Below are 27,890 nucleotides of genomic sequence, written 5' to 3'. Positions count from 1 at the left end.
TATGATGAGACTAAAGACTAGCTAACTAATTGGACTAAAAGAAGTGAGACTCCGCTTTACGTGCCCGCAGGTCCTCACAAAGTAGGAAGGACAGTTGTGTTGCTGTGATTAGCTCCGCCCCCTCGCTCCTTACCGTGACGCCGCGGTGACGTGTTGCTGTAGTGGCTCGTGCAGCAGCAGGTAGTTTCATTCAGTCCGCTTCAGAATTCCGGACGGAGTTAGCGGCTTTCTTATCATGGACCGGGCTTTGATTTCACCCGTTTTACAGCTCAGAAACGGATAAAAAGCAACGTAAGCGTCTGTTTTTTTGTATTTCCTCCTTAACGTCGACTCCAGTTTGGATTTTACCCTCCAGCGGTCCGATTTTAGCAGCTTGAAGTTGGTTCTCCTTCAGCATATGTGGGAATGTGAACTTCTCTTATGGATGCCGATACACTGTTGGAGTACTTACACACATTTTCCTGATTTTCTGGAAGTCGAAATAGTGGACTACGCGCGCTTCTTATCGTGAAAATTAGCTGTGAATAAAGCCATGTTCGCCATGTTTATGTAGAAGCTGAAAAAACGTTAAAATAATGATTTCGGAGGAGAGAAGCAGCCACGTAAATAAACAAACCCTGAACTTTCCCGTGGGTTTACTCATCCGCTCTCCCAAAAGGCGCCTGGCCAAACTGGGAAGGAAACCCAGCAATGGATCTGTCCAGTAAGTCTCTACATGCTTTAATCGAATCTACTTTAATAAGTTTTATTTACATATCGCCACTTTACTACAGCAGTAATCTTACAGCGTAGAATACTGGAGAGTAACTCCAACCTACGATAAATGCTATTGACAACGGTGGGAAACAAGAACTGCCCTGTTTTCTACCTCCAGTAGAAACATAAAGGTTTATAATCGCAGCAGCATTAGTTTTAGAAGATGTAATCGCTTTAAGTATACGCATTAGCCAGCTCCAGTTATAACTTTGCACATTAAGACATAATTTATATTGCTATATCTGCATTTTATACCAGTGCACCAAGAAATTAAGTGATTTGATGTTGAGATGAATATAAAGATGTGCATGATTAATGCTTGTAATGATGATAATATTAGAAATTAAGACTGTGGGGAAAATATTGTGAATAAGTTAACATTTAATTTCATTTACGTTGCGTTTAACTTTATTTTGAGCTGTTGTACTAAAGGATAAATGAGTTATATCTGGTCTTAGTAGACCTATAATGAGAAAAAAAACAAAGTTATAGCTTTAATTGCAACTATATTAATTAATGGAGTAATTACACAGCCTTAGTAATGACTTTTTATATGTTAGCAGTATCTTGGCTCATGTTTTCTTTTCAGTTAGATTTTATGACTGTATTTCTGCTTTTTTTTCTTTTTTCTTTTTTTTTTTTAGAAATGCTATAAATGAGAATAACAGTTGTCTATTGATTAAGGTAACATAATGACTTATGTAAAGGTTTAAATAGGTTCACAGAGACCAAACAATTAGCTGATGAGTTTAGATAACCGTAAAAACAAAATCCTGGTTTGTTTCAGTTCTAAATTTGGGTCTGAAGTGGAGAACTTTAGACAGATCGTGGTTCATGTGCAGGATCTTTTAGTGTTCTGTCCTCTCACTCCAATCAGGTCCAACAACTCGAACAGCACTGTCCGCTCTGCTGAGAGCGTTGGCGTCCGGCAGCCAGCCAAGAGCAAAATCCGCCGCCACAACAACAGGTTTTCCACTGTGTTCAACCAAAGCCCCAACCTGAGAGACGGTGGACGGCATGTCCAGGTGGCGAGTGGTAGTGGCGGGAGCTTGTCTGGAGACCTCCAGGTTGTGGACGACCCAGCTGAGCTATCCAGCCAAATGTCCATTCCTGGTATCCTGAAGATCTTTGGCAGTGACATCTGCCAGGGGACCAACTACAAGAGTGTGCTGGCTACCACTCAGTCCAGTGCAAAGGAGCTGGTGAAGCAGGCCTTGGAAAGGTAAGAGGTTTTCTCTTGGTCCTAAAACATGTTGTTGAGTCCTTGCAATAAGATTTATTCCTAAAAGAAACAAAGTAAAAGTGAAGTAGTGCTACTTTTAGGTCAAACTAGATTTTAACACGTGAGAATTTACTGCTTTTGTCTATTTGATCTAATTGTAAATTGAGTATGTCTGGATTCTGAGCCGTTGTTGAGGACAAAAAGGGGGAAACTTAGAAATCAGAAACATTTATGACTGCTTCAGTGTGAAAAACAACCTCCAGACTTATTGCTAATGCTTAATTTCTCTGTTTTTTTCTCTTCAGGTACTGTCTGGAAAAAGAAGACCCCAACGACTACGTGCTGTGCGACGTTATTGGCCAGACGGGGGCTGATAACCAGTGGAAGAGAGAGTGCTTTAGGGTTGTGGGTGACAGCGAGAGGCCCCTGATGCTGCAGTCGCTGTGGAAGCCGAAGGATGGCTTCTCCAGGCGTTTTGAGATCCAGCTGCGGGCGAGCGTCGAAGAGCAAAGTTTAAAGGACAGGGACACGATCACAGCAGGTATGCATGGTGCCTAACACCTGCACAGTGACCCTAACATCCTCCCACTGGGGTTATCAATCACTCAGCCTTAGCCTTGGGAGCCTTAGATGTTTCTTATTGCTGGGTTTCATTGTGCCTCTTATCACTGGTTCAAACAGACATGCAGCAGAGGTCAGGAGGAAACAAAAGCTGCCTTGCTCTTATCTTTGCTTTAATTCAAGGGTCCACAAGGTCCTCGCAAAGCATCAAGGCACAACGCGGCTCTTCCCACCAGGCCTATAGCTGCTGTGTTTTTCTTTCTGTCAGAGCTGACTTCCTGCGCTCTGGGGGCTGAGCGGTCCTGTTGACTTTGGCTCACGTTTGTTGTGGTCCTTTTCAGCTCTGGACCGACACTCTGACGGCTTTTTAATCAGGATTGGTCTGATCGCGCGAAGCTTAAATTACAGATAACCTTAATTATAATTTGATTTCTACTGAAGGTTTTCTTCATTTTTTAAAATTACAGTTTTTGAGCTGATTGTACATTTTAAAAAAGGTACAGTGTTTAGTCTACAGTGTCTATTAGTTTTTAGCGTTCCAGTTTCATTTTCAGATTGAGTTTTCTCATTTATTAGTTTAAGAATGTTTAGGGGTTTTTTCTTAGTTCGTTTTAGCTGTCAGGAAACTGGTTGGTATTTGTCAGATTTTAAGATTTCAGAAGTTTAGTATGAACACAGGCAGTCACAGGTTTCATTATAGGGTAGACCAAATTAACAAAGACTAAAATTAAAGACAGATTTTTTTCCCTGTATGCAGAGTTTTTGTTAGATTCTGTGTTGTTCTCTGAGCCGGTAATTTGTTGGTGATTAATAGACTCCATTTCTAAGCTAGCATTAGTTAGTGTTGCTTTGCTTCCAGTTTTCATGGAAAAATTCATGCAGGGTGATTCACATAGAAAGCAGTTGAGAAGCTGTTGGTGGCACATGAGAGTATCGGGTGACTACAAAAATGGTTTAATACATAAGATAAGATAAGATAAGATAAGATAAGATAACCTTTATTAGTCCCACACGTGGGAAATTTGTTTAAGACTTATCTAAGTCACATTCAAATATTGGCGTTTAGAGTTCTCTGTGATCTGCCCTCCCCTTCCTCCTCTCTGACCGGGGGAAAGCTGCCTTTTACCTCCGTCGGGTTTTTAGGCATCAAGCCCAGCCTGTCACAGCAGTGCTGAACAATGTGGAAAACACCCATTTCCACAGCTGATAAGGGCAGCGGAGCACCGGGTGTGAAGCCGGACCCTGTGGACATTCCACCTCGCTTAATGGCTCCCAACGAGCTGAATAGTGTTTGTGTTACGTCAGGCCGACAGAGCGGCTGCTGGTATCTGATAGAGGTGGTCACATCTCACCTTCCCTGCACATTTCCCCCCTTTTTCCTCTGGTTATGTTGCACTTGAACTGAAGCCAGAGCAGAAAAGTGTTATGCTGGAGTCAGCTCGGATGACCGGAGTAATTTTGGGAGGATTTCTGTTTATCGTAAAGATAACTTTATAAACACGAGAGGTAGTTCTTCTGTTTTTCCTGGCGCTGATTCAAAGTTTGTCTAAAGCTGACATTATTAATTGAGGCCACAAATTTGAGAAGTCCAGTCTTCTGCTGCGTTTGTCCTGTTTTAATTTTAAATGGTTTATTTCTGAATTTGAATTAGTTATTTTTTAATTAAGTGACACGAGGCATACACTCTGTGTATCTCTATTTTAGTATATTTAGTTTGATGTTCTTTATTGTTGTTCATCTAATTAAGTAGATGTTATGAACTAAATTATACAAAAACCTGAGTAACATGAGCTGTAGTCGGGCTAGTATTACCTGTGAACTACTACTAATTTGTAATAATCACAAAAGTCATCTTTGACCTTAACCCTGTGCAATTCTGCCTTGAATCTGTCAGTTAGAAATATCACTGCAGCGCACCTGAGATTGATTAATTGAGATTAAGTATACCACAAGAAGAAGAGCTGCCGGATGTTTCTAGGTAATGAAGATCCTGATAAACTAAGACGTCCTTTGGCTCTGTGGATTTTATTTTAAATCATTTTTTTCTAAGAGACTAACAAGCAGATAGAGTCCAGCATCATCAGCATAGAGTGAATTAATTACTGCACCAAGCTTTGGAAGCTTTTTATAGTAAGAAGATAAAGACTTTTTAAAAGTCCAAAATGAGTCGTGAAACATACTCAGGTGTCGACACACTCGATGACATAGCATCTTCTTGTCCACCCAGGGATCAATGCCCAGGCTCGTAAGCTGCAGAAGACCCGCTCCAGAGTGACCTCCCTGTTTGTGGACAGCAGTGGGGAGGACACAGATGGACTCGGCATCTGGAGAAGCCTCAGCGAGATGGATTTGTCCGCGATGGGCAAGGAGGCTAGCAAGGCCCAACAGAGTGCGCTCAGAGAGGATCCCGAGGCTGAGGCCGACAAGGAAGTGCTGCGTCTTGGCATGGAAAAGGAGGAGACGGAGAGCAGCGATGATAACACAACCCAGTACTCCATCCACCCACCCTTTGACTTCCCTTATTTCCTCCTGCTGCAGGGCTACAGCCACAGACAGGTGAGTGGCAGACCAACTTAAGGGTATCTGTATATAACTATAATTACCTTAAGCAGATGAGACCTTTCTGAACTCCAAAGTTTCAGATAATGAGGTCATTGTAGGAAACAGTTATCCCTGTAAGCTCAGACTTCGGTCTGCTCTAAACACTCAGTTTCAGTTACTTTTTTTCCTACCCTGGGCTGTGTATGATGTCACATAGAGGATAAGCCTAATTTGGTCAACTCAGGGAAAGAAGTCCCACCCACTTGCTTATTTGTGAGTGGTAGCAAATCACATGAAAGTTAGTCTAAAGTTGGAGAAGCTAAAACAGCTTGTTTTGGATTGAGGTTGAACTGAGGGGCCTGCACGAAACCCCGTGTGAGAGAAATAAGGATTTTATTTGTTTATTTATTTTACCTGCAACTCATGCAAAACTGCTCTGGTATAGTCAAACAACAAAAATATGGATCTGGAAATGAAGAGAATGATGTGCTGCTGTAATATCAGCTACAGGTGGGTGCTGTTGTTCTCTTTCAGTGCTGTTTTCAGCCTGGTCACATTTAACCAAATTATTGCCAATAATAGTATCCAAAGTTTAAAGCTGACCTACAGATGATTGAAAACATATAATCAAGCAGATTTGCAGGCAGTTTCTGAACTCCTTCTTTGACATTTTAAAGACTTGAGGTTCATTTTTATTGTAAAGTTTTAGTTAAGTATAATAAACCTGGTTCTGTGAAGACCTGTTATTGCCCTTGAGTGTCTCCTGTGAGCGTGTAAGCAAATAAGCTTAAAAGAGACAAGAGGAAGAGAAACATATAGTGGCGAACTGAGCTTGTTATGTAACGCAAGGAGAAAATCCCTCAGTCAGAGAGTCAGACAGGGCGGAATCACTGCTACACAGGTGTGTTAGGACCAGGTGATCCTGTTCGGGCTCAGGGTGAGCCCTGTGTCATCATGTGTCAATGAAAGGATGAAGAACAGAGTGCTCAACCTTCTGTCAGAAGGAAACCTGCTTAGGATCTTTGGCAGAACAAAGAGGCAGTCCTGATTAGGAGGATAAACTGTAGCATGTAAACACTGCTGTGCTGTAATCAACATAACAGTGTACCTGACCTCTGTTTCAAACTGTCCTTACTTCCAAAATCTGTCCTTGTCAACATCGCCTGTTTAAAAATCTCTTTTGCACAGTAAACCAGAGAGCACGCTGTGGCTTTAGCCCATTCCCAGGAACAGGAAGCTCTTTCTCGCAGTGTTTTTATCCCCGCTGCTGGGGATTGCTGACTGAGCAGGATGCTGGGAGCACGGCAGCACACTGAGAGCTGCAGCCGACCTAATCTTACTCTGCAACAATGGGTCGACCCAAAGCCAAAGCAAAGGAACGAGGCGGGTCTGTGGCGGACCAGCGGTCGTGCAACAGGAACTGAAAGCTGATTTTTGGGTTGTTTTTTGAAACTGTGTTGTTGGAGACCAAAGAAACAAAACTGAATTTGGCTTTCCCTGGCATTTATTTCAGTGGAGAGAGAGTTTTGATGCTGAGCCACAACTTCTGTGGTGGCGCGATGCCCATTAAGTTTTTATTGTTATTGAATGAGCTGCGTTTTTAAGCAAGCCTGAGTATGTTTCAGTCAGGATGGTGGAGTCAGCATATGTTTGACTGGTGGAATATTGGTTGATACCATTGCCCATTACAGCAATGCATCCCAGTTATTAATCATTTTGTCTGTAAATAGCCTTTATATCTTAAAAGTAACAAAGCAATAACACCCTCTCATATGAATGCTGTTGTAGCCCTGCCTTCACGCTGAGGCTGCTTGACTTTAGGCAGCAGAGATGATAGGCTATCATCGCCTGACTAATAGTCTTAACGTGGTGACCCTGAGCTCCTGGTCCTCACCGTCTCGCTCATAAGCCCTTCCATTCCTGTCCCGCCTTGCTCTGCCAGTTCAAGTTGTACTTTTACCAGATGATCCTACTGCTGCTTGCATGCACACTCCTGGTTTATTTCCAAAGTGTTACACAAGGAAATCAATCCCAGGCTTCCCGCTGACTGCTACTTTGAATGAATGTTTGCTTGAAGAATAGTATTGCATTAGAGGAAGAATTAAGGTTGCAAAATGAAAGCTTGTGTTGTTGCTGTCATGGAAGACACAGCAGGAAGTCTTTGCTGGTGGTACAGAGTCCAACAGCGTGAGCATTTCACTCGCAAAGAGCTGACAACAGCAGCGCTCGTTACTGTAATCACAGCCAAAACCTGTGCAGATAAACGGAGAATAAGAGTCTTTTTACTGCTTTCCATCCACCATCAGTTTTCTGTGTACAGGTGTGATTTAAGGAAAAGCTAAAACTGTTGGACTCTTATTGGCAGTTCCACAAACGAGTTACAAATCACTTCCTGTGCCCAATAGGTGGCATTAGAGAACACCCACTACTCCTATATCATGATCGGAACCCACAGTGACAAAGTCATGAATGTTGGATTGTGCTTATCACATTTTAGTCAGTACTGGCAGATTAAATGAAAAGTTTATGCCAGATTGGATAAAGTATATTTGAGTTACAACTTCTTGTGTCATACAAGTTGTAACCCAACTTATATGGCTTCAAAGTTAAATATTGCCAAGGTCTTCAGTTAGAGCTTACCAAAGGTCACACCAGGAGGAGTTGGGGGACGCGTACCAGCGTAAACGGGGGATATTACAATGGAAACCAAAGCAGTTGATCTGCCAGCTTTGCAGCTGAATTTATTGTGCAAAACATTTGATACAAATGTCTTCTTTTTTTTTCTCTTTTTTTTGCAGGATTTTGTCATCTATCTCATGAGTGGGACCACCACCATCTTTGGCTGCTGCAGGGAGCATCACACTGGAGAAGATGAGGAGAGGCTGAAGGTGGACATCCTCCTGTTTGCTCCAGATGTGTTACCACAGCACTGCTGTGTCAGACGACTGGACTCTAACAGCCAAACTTCCACAGGAGGAGAGCACAGAAAGACGCTGACGATGCTGAAGCCCCTTCATGGAGCTCCTGTGACCCGAAATGGTTTACTCCTTAAAGAGGAGGTTGAACTGAATCCAGGAGATTTGGTTGGCTTGGGGAAACACTACTTGTTCATGTTTAAGGATCCTACAAGCAAACCAGGATCACTCCACACGCCTCCTTGGATGACCAGACTCTGCCCAAACTCTGACTCAAAGACCTCTTGTTTGTCATGCGGCTCCTTGGTGGCTAGGAAAAAGCTCCAGAGGAAGCCTTTACCTCCTCGTTGGAGAGACCTGGAGGGCACTGAGGCTTCGCTGAGCTATGAACTCGACCAGGAGGAAAGAGTCCTACAACAGATCCTGGACATGTTGGACCCCAGTGGGAATGAACCGAAGCTGACACCGGCTTTCCTGCTGAGTCTCTGCATCCAGCACTCAGCCTCCACGTTTGAGCTGACGCATTTCAGACAGCTGCTGCTTCAGCTGTCCAATCAGATCCAGCTCATTACATGGGTAAGGAAAAAAACTCGGCAGCACATTAAATTTCATGACCAAAGCATTATTTGGCAGTTGGGTTTCCAGTCAGTTTTTTTCTTTTTTCTTTTTTTGCTTGGGGTTAGGGTTTTCAAATGTGAGAGTGATAATAAGGTTAAAAAGGTTAAGGTTAAAAATCTAACAGCTCTGATACTAGAAAGAAGATAAGAAAAAAAAGTTTTAAAGTCCGTTTTTGATGTCGCAGAGCTCTGTGTATGTGTGCACCGCTGAGAAAAATCACACAGATGCTATTGTGTGCTCTGCAGTTTCCATTATGGAGCAATTTTTGTTTAGAAATTGTCACTAAATACTGGAAAAAGTAATTTGGTTGCCTTTAAACTTTGTAAGTAACGCTCCTTATCAGGTTCAGTTGATCTGTGCTCTGTTAGGTTCAGTTTTAAAGACCTGAAATATGTGAGATTTGACTCTAAACATTCACACTGAGGACTGAATGAAGAGCTGCAGGACAGAACCAAATGCCCAGGCACTGCTCACAGCTTTGAGCCTTCCATCTACGATAATTATGCACTCATTCTGATAACAACTTCCCCTGGCTTTCCAAAGAAATCAACATTCCTGTCACAGCCGCATCACGCGGAAAATAAAACATACTTTTTGGGGAATAAAATTTAGTACAATTTACAGTAAATTGTCTGCAACAAATATTATCAAATCACATCTGTATGACTCATTTAAATGGTCATCCACTCCTGTTGCATGTGCAATAAGGCCAGAAATGCCTGTATCCATGCTTTTCAGTAGCAAAACTGACACTGCATTATGTTTGGATATCCTGACAGCAGCTTTTGAACACAAAAATAGGGTTTTTCCATCCTATTACATCCCATTAGTAAACTTAAAGCAGCCATGAAATAATGTCTTATCTGTGTTTTGTCCCCCTTAGGAGAAGACAAAGGAACTTGCAGCAATCCAGCCAGAAATGTGAGTACAAGTGTTTTCACAAGATATATGACCTCTTATACTTTCTGAATGAAACTAACACGATCCTCTAGAAAAGGGTTAAGTTCTTTTAATTTTAGGTTGTGCACAAAAAGCTAAGTTTGTGTTGTGATCACGAATAATCATGAGAATTAAAAACTGTCTGTCTCAGCAAGAGAAAAGCTATCAAAGGTCAACAGATTCTGAGTCAGAGGTCATTGTGTGGGCTTCGATAAAAGGGAGGAATCCAAAGGATCATATGACCTACATGACATGTAGAGCGAACAGCTGTGTAGCAGTAGAAAACACAGCAAATCATAACAAACCCATAAAAACACCTCCTACATTTGCTTTCAGTCAGATAACTAATTAGCCCATCACAAATCAGAAACTTTGACTCATTTTATTGGGAAAAGACAAAACGCAGCTTCTTGAAATGGAGCAGGAACTTGTGTTTAACTGTGCTTAACCACGCACAGTATTTTGCTGATTTGCAGAAATTTAAAAGGAAGTTAACTGTAAATGGTTTGAAGCAAGCAGACATGGAGACCACTTTTTATACTAGATAACCAAAGACTACTGACTAGCATGGCTGTCATGTTGGAGGAAAAACATATGTATAGTACGTTTAAATATCAGTTAATCTGCAGAATTAATAGTAATTGCTTGATTTTAAAAACATCCCACATTTAATTGTTTAGTAAACTCAAACCTCCCAAAACAACATGTGACTGGTTATCAAAGTACTAATCAGTTAAATGTTAAACCTTAACGGGGAAGTTAAGAGTGAATGGATAGGATAAGATGGAGTTTATTTATCCAGAAAACCAGGAAATTAAAATTTTCATTAAACACAAGAACATAAAAGTTAAAGTAGTTCAATAAAATACAATAAATATCACATTTGTTGAATGGACACTTGCTTAGAATGGTTCTTTGTAACAACCTTTTTCTGTTTATAGACAGCTCACAGTGTCTTCTCAGGCTTGTTTCAGATCTAATCTCCCACTGGTTGTTTTATATCAGGAGCTCTGGCGACGAGCAGTCGGAGCAGCTGCAGCTGCTCAGTATGAAGGAGCTGATCCCGGGCCTGCAGCCGCTGGTGCTGTGGATGGCTAACTCCATCGAACTGCTGCACTTCATCCAGCATGAAGTCCCACAGCTGCTGCCATGGAGGCTGGACCAGGAGGATGAAGGTGAGCATTCATCATTCTCACCGCTGTCTGTGTTTGTGTGTGTGCTGTTAAGACTTATTTGTATGTCTCTACAGGTCTGCTTGACTCTGAGATATCATCCACTCGGACAGCCTGCGAGGAAGCCATGACAGTCTTGGAGGAAGTCATCATGTTCACCTTCCAGCAGACCGTCTACTACCTAACAAAGGTTGGCTTGATAACATAAAGAGCTCACATAAAAATTAGATCACATGTTTCACATCTCTTTTGGCCTCTCTAATCTCAGTGTTGGTCACACATGAACCAGGAAGTCTAGTGCAAACAGCGTATTCTGTTTTCATTGAGCGTTGTCCAGACAGAAAACACAATAACAGAATGGAAACACAAACTCTCAGGCAGGAAAGGCCTGTGAGATACTGAGCGAGTGTCTTTTCCACTGACCACGACATAAACACACACACAGTCCTCTCCCTCGAGGCTATGCTGGTTTGTTAAATAACATAAACCAGAACTGCAATGTGAGCGTTTTCTTTAATGTTGAAGCTACATTGCAAACCGCTTTAAAGAACAGCAGGTGTGTTTTAGTGTGGTTTATAGAGGATTTATACACAAACAAAAATGAACAGCGGAATTATTATTTTGCAGACTAAATGAAAACATAATTAGTGTAAATGTGGCTCTTTAGCCAGGACACAGCTGATGGTGGATGGAGAATATCTGACATAAAATTGAACAATTAAAAGCAAACCAGCTTGTCGCTGTTTTTGTCAAAAAGATAATTAGATGGTGTCTGCTGGTCTTTAAAATGTTTTAAAATGTCTTAAATACACTGTTTTCCACAGAGTGCAACATAAACACAGTCTTCTCTCTCTGGGTTACTTTGGTTTGTTGATTAACAAAAGCAGACCCACAATGTGAAAATGTTCTCCAGCTTTCGAGTTACATGACAGAATATTTTTAAAAGCAAAATTAAACGTCGAGAAAAATGCAGCAAACAAAATGAAAAGCACATTTTCATGTTCATAATCAGTAGGGGTGGGGGAAAAAATCGATACTGTGTAGTATCGTGATATTTTGTTTGCTAATAATGTATCGATACAGGGACAGCAGAAATTGATATTTTGTTACAAAAAAAGGTTTTTGTGCTGTGACTTCAGAGCATGTTGATCCTTTTTCTGAGCAAGAATCCTGACACTGTCCAAATGTGTTTAACTTTTTTTATGGCAGCAATAAACATGACAGTTTACTTATTTTAATTTAAGACATGTTTTATTTTAATTAAGTTTAAAACTTTTTTATTTAATGTAAAATTATATTTTGTTTTAATTTACTTTCAAATTCTTCAGTTGCTGAATGGGCTGCATAGTTTTCATAAATTTCATAGTTCACAATAGCTATAATTGTACCAGATGGTTGCGTTCAGTTAAGTTGGACTAGACTGTAATACAAACCGTTCAGTTTGTCAACAATACAACTGACTGAAATGAGAGAAAGACTGAGTGTGAGACTTTGATATTAGATAAAATGAATATTGATAAAGTTTACCTTTATGTACAGAATCTGAATATCGCAAAATATTTTTAAAAATTGCAATAATATCGTATCGTGCGTTAAGTATTGTGATAATATCGTATCGTGGGATGTATGGTGATTCCCACCTCTAATAATCAGCAGGACTGACCAGAACATATCTGGCAATTGCTGTGCAAAGACGCCCAATGATGCAAAGCCAAAAGTGGTAAATCTGCATCCGCCCAAGTTAAAAGTATGCAGCTGTAGCTGTAAGATTCAACTTCAGATTAAGATGTGATAACCAACAGACTTTAACAACATGTCCACATGCATCTATTACAAACAGTTTTTTAGGTCTTTATAGTCTAAGGCGTGAATTCTATGTTGTTATTTCACGGGAATACGGTGGTTAGCAGAGTTTTATACATGTACACTTAGGTGGACAACATATGTTTTGACTTATGAATTTGACAAACGCACAAATAATATTCACTCTGTGTTGTGTTTATGTGCAAGTATACCATCAAATACAAGAAAACAGCCTTTGAATAGCTGTACACTGTAGTGACCACTATGCTTGAAAGGGTTAAAAAGAATAAAATGGATGGATAAAAAAACATGGCCCTTAAATAGAGCCCTGAGGAACACCACAAGATACTGTAAAAGGAAATGTGAGAAACTGACAGATGTTAGGAAGATAATTTATTCTAAACCCTTAAAACCTCTGGGCACACTCTTTGATTTAGACTTGTGAATGTTGGGAATCATCTTGTGTCTGGATTTGGATTTGACAGCAGTCGGGTTTGTAGTTTTACAGCCTAAGAGGCACTCCCAGGCTGATTTTATGTGACTTTCCCAGGCTGAAGTGGCACTTTAAGGCTGTCTGGTTTACACCAAATCCAGTCAACATTAAAGCACAACATTTAAAGCCCTTGTCCACTCCAAAATGTTGGTGGATTAAGGTTCATTGGATTGGGTGTTTGAGCTTTATTTTAGAGAACATTAAATGTGAAGAATTTAGCAGTGGAAGACTGACAGAGAAAGATAATCCACCTTAAATCTGAGCATAAGACACTACAACTCATATGTTAATATTAGAGATTTTAAAAAGGGGGAGGGGTTGGAATTTCAGTTGTTTTTAACTTTAATAATTACTTTCTTAGAGATAAAATGCCAGACAGCATATTTTTACAAATCTGAAACCCGTCTGGGATGTTGAGGATTTTTATGAGTAGAAACTGCACCACCGCCACAACCCTGCAACTTCTGAGGAAGGAAGCAGGAACAGCCTGTCCTGTTTTGTTTACTCAAAGATTTTTCGAATGACTTTCTGAAAATATAATTCTCTTATTGTATGTTTTTAGCCTTATAAAGTGTTTTGTTTGTCAGACATTAATTTATCACTTTTGAGGCTCTGTATTCACTCAGCTCCACCTTTACTGAGAATGTAATGTACTCTGAATTGTCTTGACATGTATTACTTATACATGTTTCACTTGACTGTTTTACTGTTGGAGAAAGGGAGGATTAGCGGCTATGAGCCTGTTTCCTGCAGAGGAAGACAAGTTGTCATAGGAGAAACACCCAAAAGACAAAAAGGAAGGGAGGAGGAGTCAAAAAGGGTCTTTTTGTTAATTTCCTGTGAAGTATGACTCTTCAGTTCTTCTTTTTCTTCCTGCTAAAGCTATTTGTGACTATACTGTAAATAAAACAGTGGAAAAAATGTGTTAAAGAAGCAGAAAAAAGGCGTCTATGTGCACAGAAAGTAATTTTAAACCATCAGCCCAGCTCAACACCTGCAGGTCTGCTGAGTTTCACTGTAAACTATCAGCTGACCTGTTGCCTCAGGCATGCAGGGTTACGGCCTCTGTCAGCGTGTCTGAGCTCATTATCTTAGTCATGTTGTGTGAGCGTGTTGGTGTGTTCGATGAGGCAGCGGTTGATGTCATGCGTGTGAAACAATGGCAGAATTGTCTAAGCAGCAGCACGAGGAGTGATAAGAGCTGACGGCGAGGTAGTATTCAATACGAAAAGCTTGCAGGTTTATCTACACTGTAAATCTGTCAGTGTACAGTCTGCTTCCTTCAAGCTGCAGGTGGATTTTTGAGCTCAAAGTAAATACAAACTCAGATTTTCAGCATCGAGTTCACTTTCTAGGAGATCAGAAAAATCCCCACGTTTTCCACACAAACAGCAGGGAGGGTCATGTTTGGGTTATGAATGCTACCATACAGTCACTAAATCTGTGGGAGAATGAAACTGTTATAAACAGATTATGTTGTATGAATCATTTTTGAGTGTTTAGTTAGCTTTTCTGGGCACTGCACAGATTTACAAGTAAAAAAAAAAAAGGCTCTGATCAACAATTCAACAGGTGCTCTTGTTCAGTGAGACATATAGAAGCACCAAGAACAAAATGAGATGCAAGTATAACCGTGAAATTATGCTTTAAGTTTATTCTTTGAGCAAATTAGCAGAAAAAAAACCTTTATTCTAGGAGAGCCAAAAACTGTGTGAAAAAGACTTTAGTTTATCAGGAAAGAAAAGGGCCCCTTAAAATACTCGCATGTGTGTCTGAAATAAGTCAAACTGTGGTGTAACTGCAGCACCGGGCTATTCACGTCCCTACAGCTGCCCTTTGTGCTGTGAGCCTCGGGCTTTTCTGCAGGGCTTCCTGTTCACTCTGTGAATGCCTTCCTGTCTTTGAATTATGATGTCCTGCACACCTTACACGTGATTTGTGTTGCACCTCTCTTTGTGTAATTACTTATAAATTAGCCTTTTAGAAAAAAAATACACAAGTTTTTCTGCGTATTTAAATTTGCCCTTTTTTGTAAATTCACTATTTTTACTGTTTTTACCTTCAGAGGGCCCTAATACTCCATTGCATACTTTCAGTTGTTTCTTGAGTCACAGCATAACAAAGGGAGTTCATGTCAGTAGTTCATAATGTCTCCTACCCCCTCCACAGAGCATGTATTCAGCCCTGTCTGGCCTGCTGGATGGGAACCCTTTCTCAGAGAGCGGTCAGCTGCGAGTGCCCGATGGTCTTGAGAACATCCTGGAGGTCCTGAAGGAGGCGCTGAAGCTGCTGACGGCCTTCCAGGTGCATCCAGACATCGCGTTACAGCTCTGCGCCTACCTGTTCTTCTTCATCAATGCATCGCTCTTCAACACCCTCATGGAGAGAGGTAAGATCTGTTATTTCTCATTTAATGTACATGATGTAATATTAACTGTGAGTTTCTTTTTAGTCTGTCTTCTTATTGTTTTCTCATATTTTGTCTTATTTTGCTCTTTTATATGTATGAGAATGTTTATGCTTCTCTTTCTTTAACTTCTAATGAAAGCTGACGTGCAAATAAACTTTATAAATATCATTCATGTCCTCTCTCTGTTGTTGTTCAGGATCTGTCGCTGGGTTCTATCAGTGGTCCCGAGGCGTGCAGATCCGGGCCAACCTGGACCTGCTGATGGACTGGATCCAGAGCATCGGTCTGGGTGATCTGGCCACAGAGTTTTTCCAGAAGCTCTCTGCTGCTGTCAATCTGCTGGCCACACCCAAAGAAACCCTGCTGCAGGTCAGAGGACATCCTCTTTTCCTTTCCTGTTTGTCTTACCGCAGGCGGGTGTAGCTGAGCGGCAGAGTCACGTTTACGCCAGCCCGAGTATTTCCTCTAATGTGTACGAGTTAAATGTTTCTGGCTCATTTAAAACTTTCCATTTTTGGGGAAATCTAAAGCTCAATTACATTTTCCAAACTCTTGGCTCCTTCTGTCAAACATTATGGTGACCAGTAACACCACAGAGCAGCATGTCAGTCATTTTAGATTGTGGTCCCCTTACAGACCAGTTTGATCTTAAACTGGACGAGTAAAAACCAGTTATGAGAAGAGAAGGAGGAAGGGAAAGGGGCACACAAAGGAAAGAAGGATAAAAGGGGGAGGAGAGAAACAACGAAAGGCAAGAGAAGGAACAGAGGAAATACAAGAATAAAGGAAAGACACAAAGAAAGGAACAAAAGGAAAAATGAAATGAAGGAGAGAAAGAAATGAAAGAACAAAAGAGAAAAGAGTAAAAAAGAAAGAAAATAGATAAATTAGAAAAATAAAGACGGAAAGAAAAATGAAGATAATGAGCATTGAAAGGGAAGAAGCAACAGAAAAAATGAAAGAAGAAGAAAGGATTTCTGTTTTACCACAAAATAACCGACATCATATTAAAAGAAAAAAGAAAACATACAGCGGGCTGAGTCAGACGCACTGTCAGGCCTGTTCTGGCCCCCGGGCCACATGTTTGACAGCACTGCCACAGAGCCGAGGCCAGTGCTGTCTGTGGAAGCACGCTCTTGCTTTATGGTTATTGTCCCCTTGAGAACAGCTGCAGTCCTCCGAGAAACATTCGTATGAGGAAACAGAGTAAACACACTAAAATGTTTTAAACCCTGATGTCACACTGCCAGTGAAGGTGTGACTGACTTCACTTGGCTGTGATGAGGATATCCTGTTTGCTCGGACTAACACTTCAGAAATTATCAGGTTAAAGCCTCATTTAAGGAGCTGTTCAAACACAGAGAGGAGAAAAATCATCTTAAAGGCTGACAGACAATCGGAGAACAACCTGTTCATATTTGCGTCTACACTTCAGCCTGTGTGGTGCTGCGGTAGCTCGCCACTTTAGTCCCTCCTTAAGCAGGCTGTTCGCATAGCTACCTATTCAGATCCTGTTTACTCTAAGAAGGAAGCTGAGCTCTCACTTAGTATGTTATTAAACACTGAGCCACTGAAGGGAAACAGACCTGCAAAGTTCCCCAGGTACAAAGCACCTAGAAGGTCATTCAGTTAGTTAACGTTACTTAAGGACATGAGGGCAGTTTAAGCTGGCCCTGACTGAGGGGTGGGCGGGTAAGGAGTTTATATTTAGGCCTTCTTGTGTCAGTCTGAGGTCACATGGTTTGTCTTTAAATAACCTCAGTCATATAAAACAACCATTATTTTTACCAGTGCATAACCTCAGGAAGTCTTTCATCTACAGCACACTTATTGATTATTAAAGAACATGATGTACACTCTCTGTGTTTCATATACCCAGTTTAAAAAACGGAAACATTTACTGACTATTGAACCATAACTCTGGTTTCACACTGTGAGGCTGACACCTGTTTTTACTGCATGACGCGCAGCACCACCCATGACTCATCTGACGGGCGCAGCGTTTCGTCTTTTCTGCCTCGGAGTTGCTGCTTCTCGCCCTCCCCCCTGGCATGAGGTCGTTTTGTGGCTGCCGCTAAACGGCACACCCTCTGAAGATTTCTGCTTTTCCATCTGGAGCTGCTAAGAGCTGAAGTGGCTCGCTGGCACAGCTGTAAATTACCAGATGTGGGAAGTGGTGTCGCTTGTTGTGCCAGAGAACATGGCATCTGGAGGGCCTCATTTTAGGGGGACATTAAATCTCAGACATCTTTAAAAATGAGACATTTTTAAAGTTTGGGTTGTTTGTAAGCGGAACTTAAAGTTCATCTTCTTCTCCTCGGCTCAGCGTGGCGTCTCTGTGACCGAGCAGCTTCCAGCTTCTGTTGGCCCCAGCAAGTCTGAGCACAGTCTTTACCTTCAGTAGTTCCAGTGGGAGCAGACCGAATGAAAGGTGTCATGTTTGTAAAGTTTGTCTTGTAACAGATGCATGAATAGTATGCAGTGAATCACCTGTTTCCATATCCTCAAGCTACTTCCAGCAGAAGGAATCCTCTGTGTTTCAGGAACATCAGCAGGCAGAATGATGTCATAACATGTCATCATACTAACAAAACAAAAAAGATACAATAAAATAAAAAAGGATAAAGATGATTGAGTATGATTTGGTTATGTTTTTGTTAATTTTGCATCATTTTGGACTTCAAACACACTATGACGCAGCCAGGCGACTCACCTGTTTCCGTGTCCTCGAGCTACTTTCAGCAGACGCTCAGCTCAGATCAGCTGGCAGGATGACATCACCCAATGTTTCAGAAAAACACTCATTATCAGCGTCTGTCTGTCGTTAAGGCCTGTGCAGCTGAACAAGCACATCTCCTTCTGGGATTCTGCTCATCGTACAAAGAAGACAAAGACAAACTAAACTAATATTTATAAAGATAATGTTTTTTTTAAGTATTTAATTTTGATCCTTTTGGACTCCGTAGGTTCAATAACACAACCAGGTGACTCACCTGTATCCTTATACTGCTGCACTCATCAAAAGATCAAATATCAAATATTGTCTTAAGAGTGGCTGCAGCTCTGAGGCGATCATCATGTTTCACGATGTGGACTTTCACGCTAAGAGTGTGGAGATAAAGGCGAGTTTACAGTTCTCACGCTGCACAGAACAAGCAGGACGAGTTGATTAGTGAAACTTAGCGCGCACCTCTCACTGGAGAGTAAACACAAGAAAAACTGAAACTTTAAGTGCTACTGTGGACACATTTTTCCCATGAGGCCTTGTTACCACAGCTTCCTGTTTGCATGTTATCTAGTTAGTTTAGAATACTTTGCATGTAAATGAGAGAGTTGCTCATATGGAAGCATGATGTGAAAAATACAGTCCAATAAGGAGCTTTTATGACTCCTACTTAAAACTAAACCATCAGGGAAATTCTTTTATGAACCCATATTTTAACCCATGAAGAGCTTCAGAGGAGCTTTGCCTCGTGTTTATTGATGTTTTTGTCTTTTCTTTGTTGTTTTATGTCCTTCCAGGCATCCTGGGTTTCTCTCAGGACCGAGTTCTCTGCTCTGAAACCCGCCCAGCTTCACCACATGTTGAGGGAGTACAACTCCGGGAAGGCCTGCCCCTCCGGATGGAGCCCGTCACTGGGTGATGCAGAGGACGCCGTCAGAACGGGTAAAGAACAGACTTATTGAATGATGACGTAGCAGCCTTGTGTCCCGTCTAAGTGTCACTGTGGTCATTTTTAGCGTGTCCGGCTTTTTACCAGCTCTGTTCGTGTGCAGCACGTTTTTAGCTCTCTGTGTAACTACAGCCCACGGGCTCACAGTGTCCCAAACACCAAATATTTGAATGCTTCAGAAAGAATCGCTGTTGTGGACGGATCATCTCAGATGTGTTCTTAGCTCAAGTTTGGTCCTTCTCAGTGTCTTCTTCCTGCCATATTATGGTGTTTGAGTCTCTACATGCACTTTTCCTGAGAACAAGTTAACCTTCATTCTATCCTCCAATTCTCATAAATCTTCCCTCTGCTAATGTGTTTAAGAGCCTAACCATATTTCAGCACTGTAAGTCAACCCGTCTGACCTCAGCGACCCTCCAAACCTCACTGCTGCTACATCCAAAGTTATATTAATGCTTTTTAAAGTCATGTCAAAGTTTTTTTTCTTACTACTAACATGAGTCATAGCCCCATAAATTCTCTTTATTTAATTGTAACACCTGAGAGGACAGCCACACTGATCGATTTATTGTAACTGAAAGAATTTGAAGTGTTTTTAAATCTTAGTGCTACTCAGAGATTGTTTGTTTTTTTGGAACGGACATTTGGAGCATTTGGGCCCCAGTATAGTTAATAACAGTAGATTTAACAAGCAGTTTCCAGTTAAAATCGTTCTAAGGATTAACTTAATGCACAGATTCTAAATGATCAATTATAGAGGCCTACAAAGGTCACATTATGAGGTTGGAGGGTTAGTGGTGGCCTAGTCAGACCTTTATGTTTTGGTTTTTTCGCGCCTTAAAAACATCTTAGTCAGGTTTAGGAAAACCTTCTGTTTTAGGACTAAAGTAACCCTGCAGGCTGAAAAACGATGAGTTTGGACTCATCTCAAACTTCAAAGAGCCAAACCTCGTCTGTAATTGAGAGCGTTTGGCACCTTTGAGAAGAATGTTGTTAATTGACTCGTGGCGGGTATGAACGAGCTGCTGTTCTTCAGCTGCTGCCAATCAGAAAAATAAACCAACATTTTCTGATTAAGCAAATTAGCACAAAAAACATATTTTTCTAATGCCCCTAATATGTATGCAAATATTTGAATGTTTCACGTTTACAAATTTAAAGACATCACATTGGGTTTTGGCTAACTGTGATGCCTTTTTTGTAATAACTTTTATTGGGAATGAATAATAAATGCAACTGCCTAATACATTCTCCTGTCATCAACAGTTCCCGTTACTTTTGCTTGGATTTCATAATTAAAAGGCTGCGACAAAGAGTTGACAAAGTGCATTTTAATGCAGTTTTTGTGAAGTTCCTCATACTGCAAGTGTTTTTTTGTTACTAGAAACATTTTCAGTTTTGTCCTCCCTACAAGACGACCTTGTTTACAGCAAACTGCAGTAATCAGACTCCTCGCTCAGGAGGAATCAGAACGACCTGTTGTGCAGCTTTGCATGCTCAAACTTGTTGTCAGACAATTTTGACTGAGGAATATGTCATGATAAATAACAGGGCAGGCAGCAGGTTTAATAATGTGATTAAAAAACAAAAAGAGAAGAAGAGACTCTCCTCAGCAGCTGAGAAGCAATCTTGAAATTCCTGAAACATCAGCTGACGACGCCTGTTTATTGTTATACTCATTATATTGTCAGGTATTTGTCCTGTGCAGCTGTGAGCGCGTCTCCTTTCATTGTTTTGTGCATATTTATTTAGAGGTCGAGGTGTAGAGGTGTAACATTTACGGAGGCCCAAAGCTGTCAATCTCAAAAAAATCAAAGTTAAAATATAAATGTAAAAAAAACATGGATTTCAGATGTCAATCAATATAAATCAATATTTACAATATAAATCAATATTTACTATTTATAAATAGTAATATAAAGATTACTATTTCAAAAAATGAATTGTTAATTATATCTTGTTAGTTTTGCAAATGAACTGATAACAAAACTATTCCAGAAAGTCGAGCAAACTTCAACTCAGAGTTAAAAGATTTACACTCTAACTCAGAGCTGCTGGAGTGAAGCTTCTTCATCGGGGGAGCAAGACTCCGCTTAACGAGCTGAAACTGAGAAAAAAAAATGAACATTAGCAGGATTAATGTGGATGTACGGTGGAGAGTAATCCTGGCCTGTCAGCCTGTTTCCACCAATCACAGTTAACTCTCAGCCACCACCACCACCTCACTCTAACCCTTTTCACCTCCAACTTCAGATTAACCAGATTCCAACAAAGTGATTTTGGACACTAATGTTGAGAGGTATTCATCATGCGAAGGATACAAAATATTTAAGTCCTCCTCTAAGTGAAGATAAAACAACCCTTTTATCGCTGTAACCATAAAAAAAATGTTTCAGCTGGCACGTCTCCTTCTGAGCTACAGATGTTTGTGAGAACCACCTTTCACCAGTTTGGCTGACTTATTAGAAGTTTGCGTTTTAATGAAGCTGCATTTCTTTTTATTTGTGGTGACTTCACATTTTCCTTTTAGGCAGCGAACGATGGTGACTAGGGGATCGCCCCTGATTCAGCTCTGATGCACCCTCTCTATAGTCACCATTCTGGTGTAGAGCAACATGCTGCCTGCAGAGCTACTGATTGGTTGCACATCACAATTAAAAACACAATTTACTGGTCTCCTTGATTACAAAGAATTGGTATCAGTCTGGTGACCCGTGATCAAAGCCTTTCTTAACAGCCTGTAGTGTATGTACTGCTTTTAATCAACGTTAAACCAAACCCAGGAGCTCCACATAAACATGCAGGATCAAATTTTATTAGAGAGCCGTAATGAAGTTCAGGTTGTTTTTGATGGATGGTGATTGGACTTTCCCTTCTCCTCTTCTTCATTTGCGCAGCCGACATCCTGGAGAGTTTCGACAACCACCCGCCGCTCATCCTGCCCAGCAGCACGTTTCACCTGGAGCTAGGCAAACCCATCGTGGAGCCGGCGCTGTTTGAACAGCTCGCACGTCTGCAGGACTTCATCAGCCAGCTTCCTCGCAGTGAAACCCGAACCGAACCCGAAGCGGAGGAGCAGGTAACGAGCTCTCTGCACCGCCATAACAAGACGGCAGTAAATGAGACACTTTGATGTTTCCGCGTCTGCTGTTGATTAATTTTACTTTGCCCAAACTCAGCCTGTCAATGAGACGACTACAGACAGCCAGTCTGCGACCCCGGCCTCGGTCAGAGTCGCCCAGGATCCAGTCGAACAGGCGGTCTCCGACCCGGTAGACCCAGACTCTCTTACATCTGCGGAACCAGCTCAGGCCCGAGTCCCTCCCGGTGACCTGAGCAGCTGTGAGGCCGTCCTGGCCCAGAAGCTGAAGAGCCTGGAGCTGCAGAACACCCTCCCAGGACAGGCCGACATGGGCTACCACAAGAGCCTGGCGCTGGACCCATCCTGCCTGCTCACGCCACCCAACACCCCACAGGGGATGGAGCTGGCTGAGCTGGAGGCTGACCTGCAGGAGGGCACCCGCCAACTAAAGAAAGGTAAGAGTGTGCTACAAATCAGGAAAGAAGTACCAGTCCGAATCTCAGGTAAATACAAACCCAAACAAAGCTCTAAATATCTATTTATCTGCTCTTTGAACCCTGAACACCCTGAACATCAGGCTTTAACAAACATTCACCTTCCATAAGTTTGGTATGAAGTTACTGTCATAAAAGTTATTTATATTTTGTTTCTGCTGTAAAGATGTTTCAAGAACACAACAACTTCCGTGTGGGATACGAGGGCCTGAAGCCATTGATGAAAATATATGAGCGTTAATCAGTACTGCAAATCATTTTCAGAGCTCAGCTTATGTTTTTCCGGTCCTGTCAGATGCTTTAGTGGGTTTTTTGGTTGTCAGTGAGCGTAGAACATGTTCAGCAGTCACTAAAACAAAGATTGAGCCCCCTCAGTTGGTGCACATGCCAACAACCTGACCACATTTTTGTAGTTCTTTCTTGGCTTCATTGGCACACAGCAGGTTTTAATTCAGATGACGCACAGGGTGACTCCCACCTTTAACTCCTTCCCGAACCTCCTTTAAGTCTTTAGGGGAGTATTTAGCAGCCTGACCCTGGGGGCCGGCTGCATATTTGTCCACATAAAGGTGGCTTCGCCCTCCTCCTCTTCTTCTTTTACTGACTCTGGAGGTCAGGAATTTCAAGTGGAAGGCTGCTCAGGGTGGGTTCACTGTGCAGAGGAAAGAGAGCTTCCTCTCCCACCCCTATTGTTTATGGACGCCTCCGTCATGAGGTCATCTGTAGGAGTGAGAGGGAGTCGCTGAGAAAATAATGAGTAAATTCCCAAGTTTCAAACATTTTTCGACCCAACTGTGAAAAATAACAACACAATAACGCCATGACGCACACTCACACTGTGGCGGAGCCTTCAGGGGAAATTTGGGTTTCTGTTAGTTGGGGACTCGCTCCACCTCTTGAGCCACAGCCACTGGAGCTGCTTGTTGCCTTCAGCTCTAAGATGTGTTTTTAGTCCCAAAGTAGGGAGAAACATTTCCTCAACACATTTACCAAATACACACCAAAGACACAACATGCATATAAAACAGAGGCTGTAATGGTTAAAAGTGCTGTAGTGGATTCAGGAAGGAGGATCTGCTCCAACGATCCCTCACATCTGAACCTTCAGGAACGCTTTTCATCACCTGTGCTAAGGCGCTCCCTGACAGATGCCCCGGTGGGCCTCAGCGCTCCAACAGAAGCAGGATTTGGTTGATCTTAATCAGACGTCTTTACTCTCATTGGTCACTTGTTGCTTTGTGTTTTCCCTCTTAACGCTTTTAACAAAAGTAATTTGCTGAGAAGCTTTGAGGATTACACTGGACCTGAGCCATCTGGCACCTTCTCTCTACTTAAGGGCAGGAAATCCCACTGTTTATACTTTTATATAAAGGTGGATCAATTAAATGTTAAATGTTCATTTCTTCCACTGCTTGAATAATTTCCTGCTTCTCCTTCTTCCATTACAGATAAGCACTTATGTGTGTGTGTGGGGGGGGTTGTTGGTATTTTTATTTATTTATTTTTATCTATGCTTTATGGACTAACGATAAAATTATTTTCCAAGGAAAATAATTGGCACATTCCTATATGATTTTAAAATCTGCAACATTTAACTGTAAATTAAACTAAGACCAAAGTAAAGAGGAAAAGCTTTAGTTTTATTTCCTCTTTACAGTTTTATGATAAAAGCCCATTGTTGTTCAGTCTAATTGCAGGGGAATTTGAACGCTTCAGTATTTTCATCAAGTATTAAATAAATCATGATAGTGATAAAGTGATAAATTTGTCCCTTCCAAGACAGTTAAAGTTAAGGTTATCCAAGTTCATGGGATAACAACCAACGGCTATTTTTTTCAGTTGTTTAGCTTCTAAAACCTCCAAAATCACAAAAAAACTTTGTGTGGCATGAATATAACTTCATAAGAACTGAGACACATTCTGCAAGGAAAGCTATTTTTAAGGTTTTCTTTAAGAATACTGGCAAAAAAAACAAAAAAAGAACTTTGTTTTCTTCTGTTTTGTCCTTATAATAATAATAATAATAATAATAATAATAATAATAATGTTACTTTATTACATGTTGTCAGTGTTTTGTTTTGTTTTTTAAAATGAAGCAAATGAATAAAATGAAGCGTTTGAGCATCATGCTCACATCATGCTGTAAGTTATGTAAATAGAGTTTTTATATTCTTCCTGCACTCGCCTGCATCTAGCTCTGAGGTTTCAGGTAGCGCGTGATGATTGGTGAAGGTTTGATGACAGAGAGGAGGTGATGTCAGGGAAGGAAAGCAGCGGCGGATCCGTCATGGGAATTTACAGCTGGGTTGGTGCGTGGAATCTTAATCGGCAGCGGCATTGTTCGGGGCAGGTCCTGCGTGGGGGGCAGACAGTGGGGGAGGAGGGGGAGGATCAGGGTTTATTTTTGGGGAGGGGAAGGCTGCTGTCGATGGTGTTTTGACAGGACGACCCCAAGCGGCAACTTCAGGACAAAAATAAAATAAAATGATGTGAAAATCTGCAGTTCCTCTAATGCTCACTTGAGGCCTCAGATTATGTAAAGTGAAATGCTCGTTAGCTTCCCTAACAGCTAACGCTCAGGCTTCAAATGAAAGTCCACGCACGGCTGACGTCACTGTGGCTACGTCCATCTTTTATAGCAGCGTGAAAAAGACTGAAAATAGATTCAGTCTGTGATGTACATGCAGAAGCTCCACCCACCAGACTTATTGGAGAACAGTGTGGGAATCAACTCCTGGACGCCTCTTTGATCTGATGTGTTTGTCTGTGTTTGTTTAGCCAGTGGAAGTGTTGGGAGGAAGACTGGAAACGAGGAAGCAGCAGCAGAGGAAGAAGAAGACGGAGAGGAAGTGTTTGCGGTGGAGCTCCACAAAGGGCCTCACGGTCTCGGGCTGGCACTCGTAGATGGGACGGTAAGTATTCACAATCACTGTTTGTAAATAAAGTAGTAGGCAGGAGGAAGTGTGTTTAACTGATGAGATCGGACGCTAATTAGTTCAGACTGCAAACTGCTGGAAGGCTGAAAGCTCTCATTTAATCACTAAATGTTCCTGCAGACCAGACTCTACAGATCAGTGCTTAACACCGTAATGACACGGTGACAAATAAGGTGCTACAACACAATAAAACTCTTACAATGAACTGAATCTGATGTTTTTGCTTCCTTATGCTTATCCCGAAATACGTAGTTAATTGTTTGGCGGAATGATCAGAAAACAACATTTAACATGTTCCGCCTACACTGGAATATTTGCTTGATTTTCTTCCATTGTCTTTTTATGTCATTTTTTTAATCTGTTGATTCTGACAGACATCTTTTAAGCTGTGTAATATTTTGTATTCATTAGCAAAAAAAATACAAATCCTCCTCTTGGGAGCTTAAATATCTGCAAAACGATGTAGGAGGACTTTTTCTGCTTTACTGCAGAGCATCTGCAGCGTGTCACTCCTCTTTTACAGCAAACTTTCAATCAACAAATTTTCTAACCACCTCTCTAATGTGTTTACAGCATCATGGCAAAATTCTACTCCCACCAGGGATGAAAAAATATTTAGCAAATATGAGGGGCATATAGATCAACAGAATGTCGTCTGCACCAAAGCAGTGGACCAGCCTAGAAAAACTTAATTATAAAAATGTTGTAATCCCTTCAGTGCTCCAAGTTATCACATTTTTTGTCATGTTTTTGTCTTCATGTAGAAAACACCGCTGAGAATGAGCGGCATTTATGTGAAGTCAGTCGTTCCCGAGTCCCCGGCCGCCAAATGTCAGAAACTCAGAACGGGCGATCGAATCCTGGCCGTGAACGGTGTCAGCCTGGTCGGGATGGAATATAGCATGTGAGTGTAAAAGTACAGATGGCATATCAATTGCAATTGTGATGTTTGCAAAAACTCAGTCCAACATAAACACATGAGAGACCGAGCAAAGAGAGCTAGCTAGCAATAGTTAAGGACTTCACTGAGGAGTCGGCGTCTGATGTAAGTCTATTTGGATGTCGTCAACGTACAATTGATTAGCAGTGCAAAGTTTTTAAAGGTTGATCTAAGTAGTAGCACATATCATGGAAATGGAAGTGGACCCATATTGAGGTACAGCACAGGTCATGTAGGCCATTGTTGTTACCAAAGCTTTAACAACAGCAAAACACATGATAAATGGTGCTTAATAAAACATGTACCATGCAAGTAAAGTATAAAAAGCACAAAAAAGAAAATCATATAAAGAAAACTTAAGACATCTAAGAAAACAGTTCACAGATTAATGTGAGGTATCATGTAAATCGCAGCACTGTTTGTATTTTTAATCTTTTGACTCTAAATATAAACATTTTAAATAGAAAATAGCAGAAATCTAAAACACGTCATTATGGTATCACGGTAAAGCGAAAGGCTCAACAACTAACTTCCAACTTATTGTGTGTTCGTTTCAGTGGGCGGGAACTGATTCGCTCATCCGGAGACACACTTAAACTTCTGGTTGCCAACATGGACTCCAAAGCAGGCATCAAAGCCTCCACTTTGGCAACTTGCTGAAGGAAGAGCGTTAGTGGACGATAAAGTGCAATTTGGGAATACCGGAGGGCGTGAACTTCATCCCAAAGTCAGTATTTCTCACAGGATGGATTCCCCCCAACCAAAGGAACACAAACTTCCTCCTTTTTGTTTGTGACTCATTGTGGGATGGAGACAATCAAACTGAACTCAGACTCTAGGCGCTTTGCTGGCAGGCAGAGGGGGAAGACAAGTTTTAAAAGCTCTTTTTTTCTTTACCAGCTTCTAAAAACAAACTCAAAAACAGTGAAAGGGGGAGTAAACCAGCCCCCGAAGAGCGCCGCCAAGCCGCTCCGTGATCCCTCACGTCTGGCTTCAACTGGAACTATTTCCAAATTCATTTTTAAATTCTATCTATTTAAAAAAACTGTGAAGCTTTATATGTTACACTCCAAAACCAAAATATGTTACCCAGTTGTTTACTTTGTTAGAGAGAAGTACCTGCCTGTGGGCATGTCTCCGATCCAGATAAGTTTCCAAAACAAGGAAAATTGTCTTTGTGTTGCACCATTTGTTTCATCGCAGGAACGACTGAACATTAACCCTCAGTTTTCTGCTGTTTCAGGTTCTTCCTTCTATAGATTCAACATCAGTCTGCTGCTGTAACACCAGAAAATATTATCAGTCGTTTAAAAGTAAAATCTAATTAGCACTTG

The 27,890-nt window shown here is 41.3% G+C and overlaps 1 protein-coding gene across 1 annotated transcript; it reads left to right on the top strand.

The window, feature by feature from the left end:
* Positions 1-174: 174 nt before the first annotated feature.
* On the top strand, positions 175-27,890 carry radil2a (Ras association and DIL domains 2a). Its single transcript, XM_084925147.1, has 16 exons — positions 175-703; positions 1,634-1,978; positions 2,284-2,519; positions 4,767-5,095; positions 7,879-8,571; positions 9,497-9,534; positions 10,558-10,727; positions 10,802-10,914; positions 15,190-15,409; positions 15,627-15,799; positions 18,953-19,097; positions 22,002-22,183; positions 22,284-22,641; positions 25,459-25,592; positions 26,381-26,520; positions 27,114-27,890. Exons 1-16 carry the CDS (start codon positions 576-578, stop codon positions 27,214-27,216), a joined length of 3,507 nt encoding a protein of 1,168 aa, XP_084781273.1. The 5' UTR covers positions 175-575; the 3' UTR covers positions 27,217-27,890.

Source organism: Perissodus microlepis, chromosome 4, assembly GCF_051167445.1.
Source record: "Perissodus microlepis isolate ML-2025 ecotype Zambia chromosome 4, ASM5116744v1, whole genome shotgun sequence".
Lineage (NCBI taxonomy): Eukaryota > Metazoa > Chordata > Actinopteri > Cichliformes > Cichlidae > Perissodus > Perissodus microlepis.
This window is presented reverse-complemented; position numbering and strand designations above follow the sequence as displayed.

What these genes read in the sequence shown, in the direction of transcription:
- radil2a (XM_084925147.1), top strand. Translation starts at nt 576, where the DNA reads ATGATTTCGGAGGAGAGAAGCAGCCACGTAAATAAACAAACCCTGAAC. An exon ending in CCAAAGAAACCCTGCTGCAG is followed by an intron (nt 15,800 to 18,952) that starts GTCAGAGGACAT and finishes ATGTCCTTCCAG; the next exon opens with GCATCCTGGGTTTCTCTCAG. An exon ending in AGAGGACGCCGTCAGAACGG is followed by an intron (nt 19,098 to 22,001) that starts GTAAAGAACAGA and finishes TCATTTGCGCAG; the next exon opens with CCGACATCCTGGAGAGTTTC.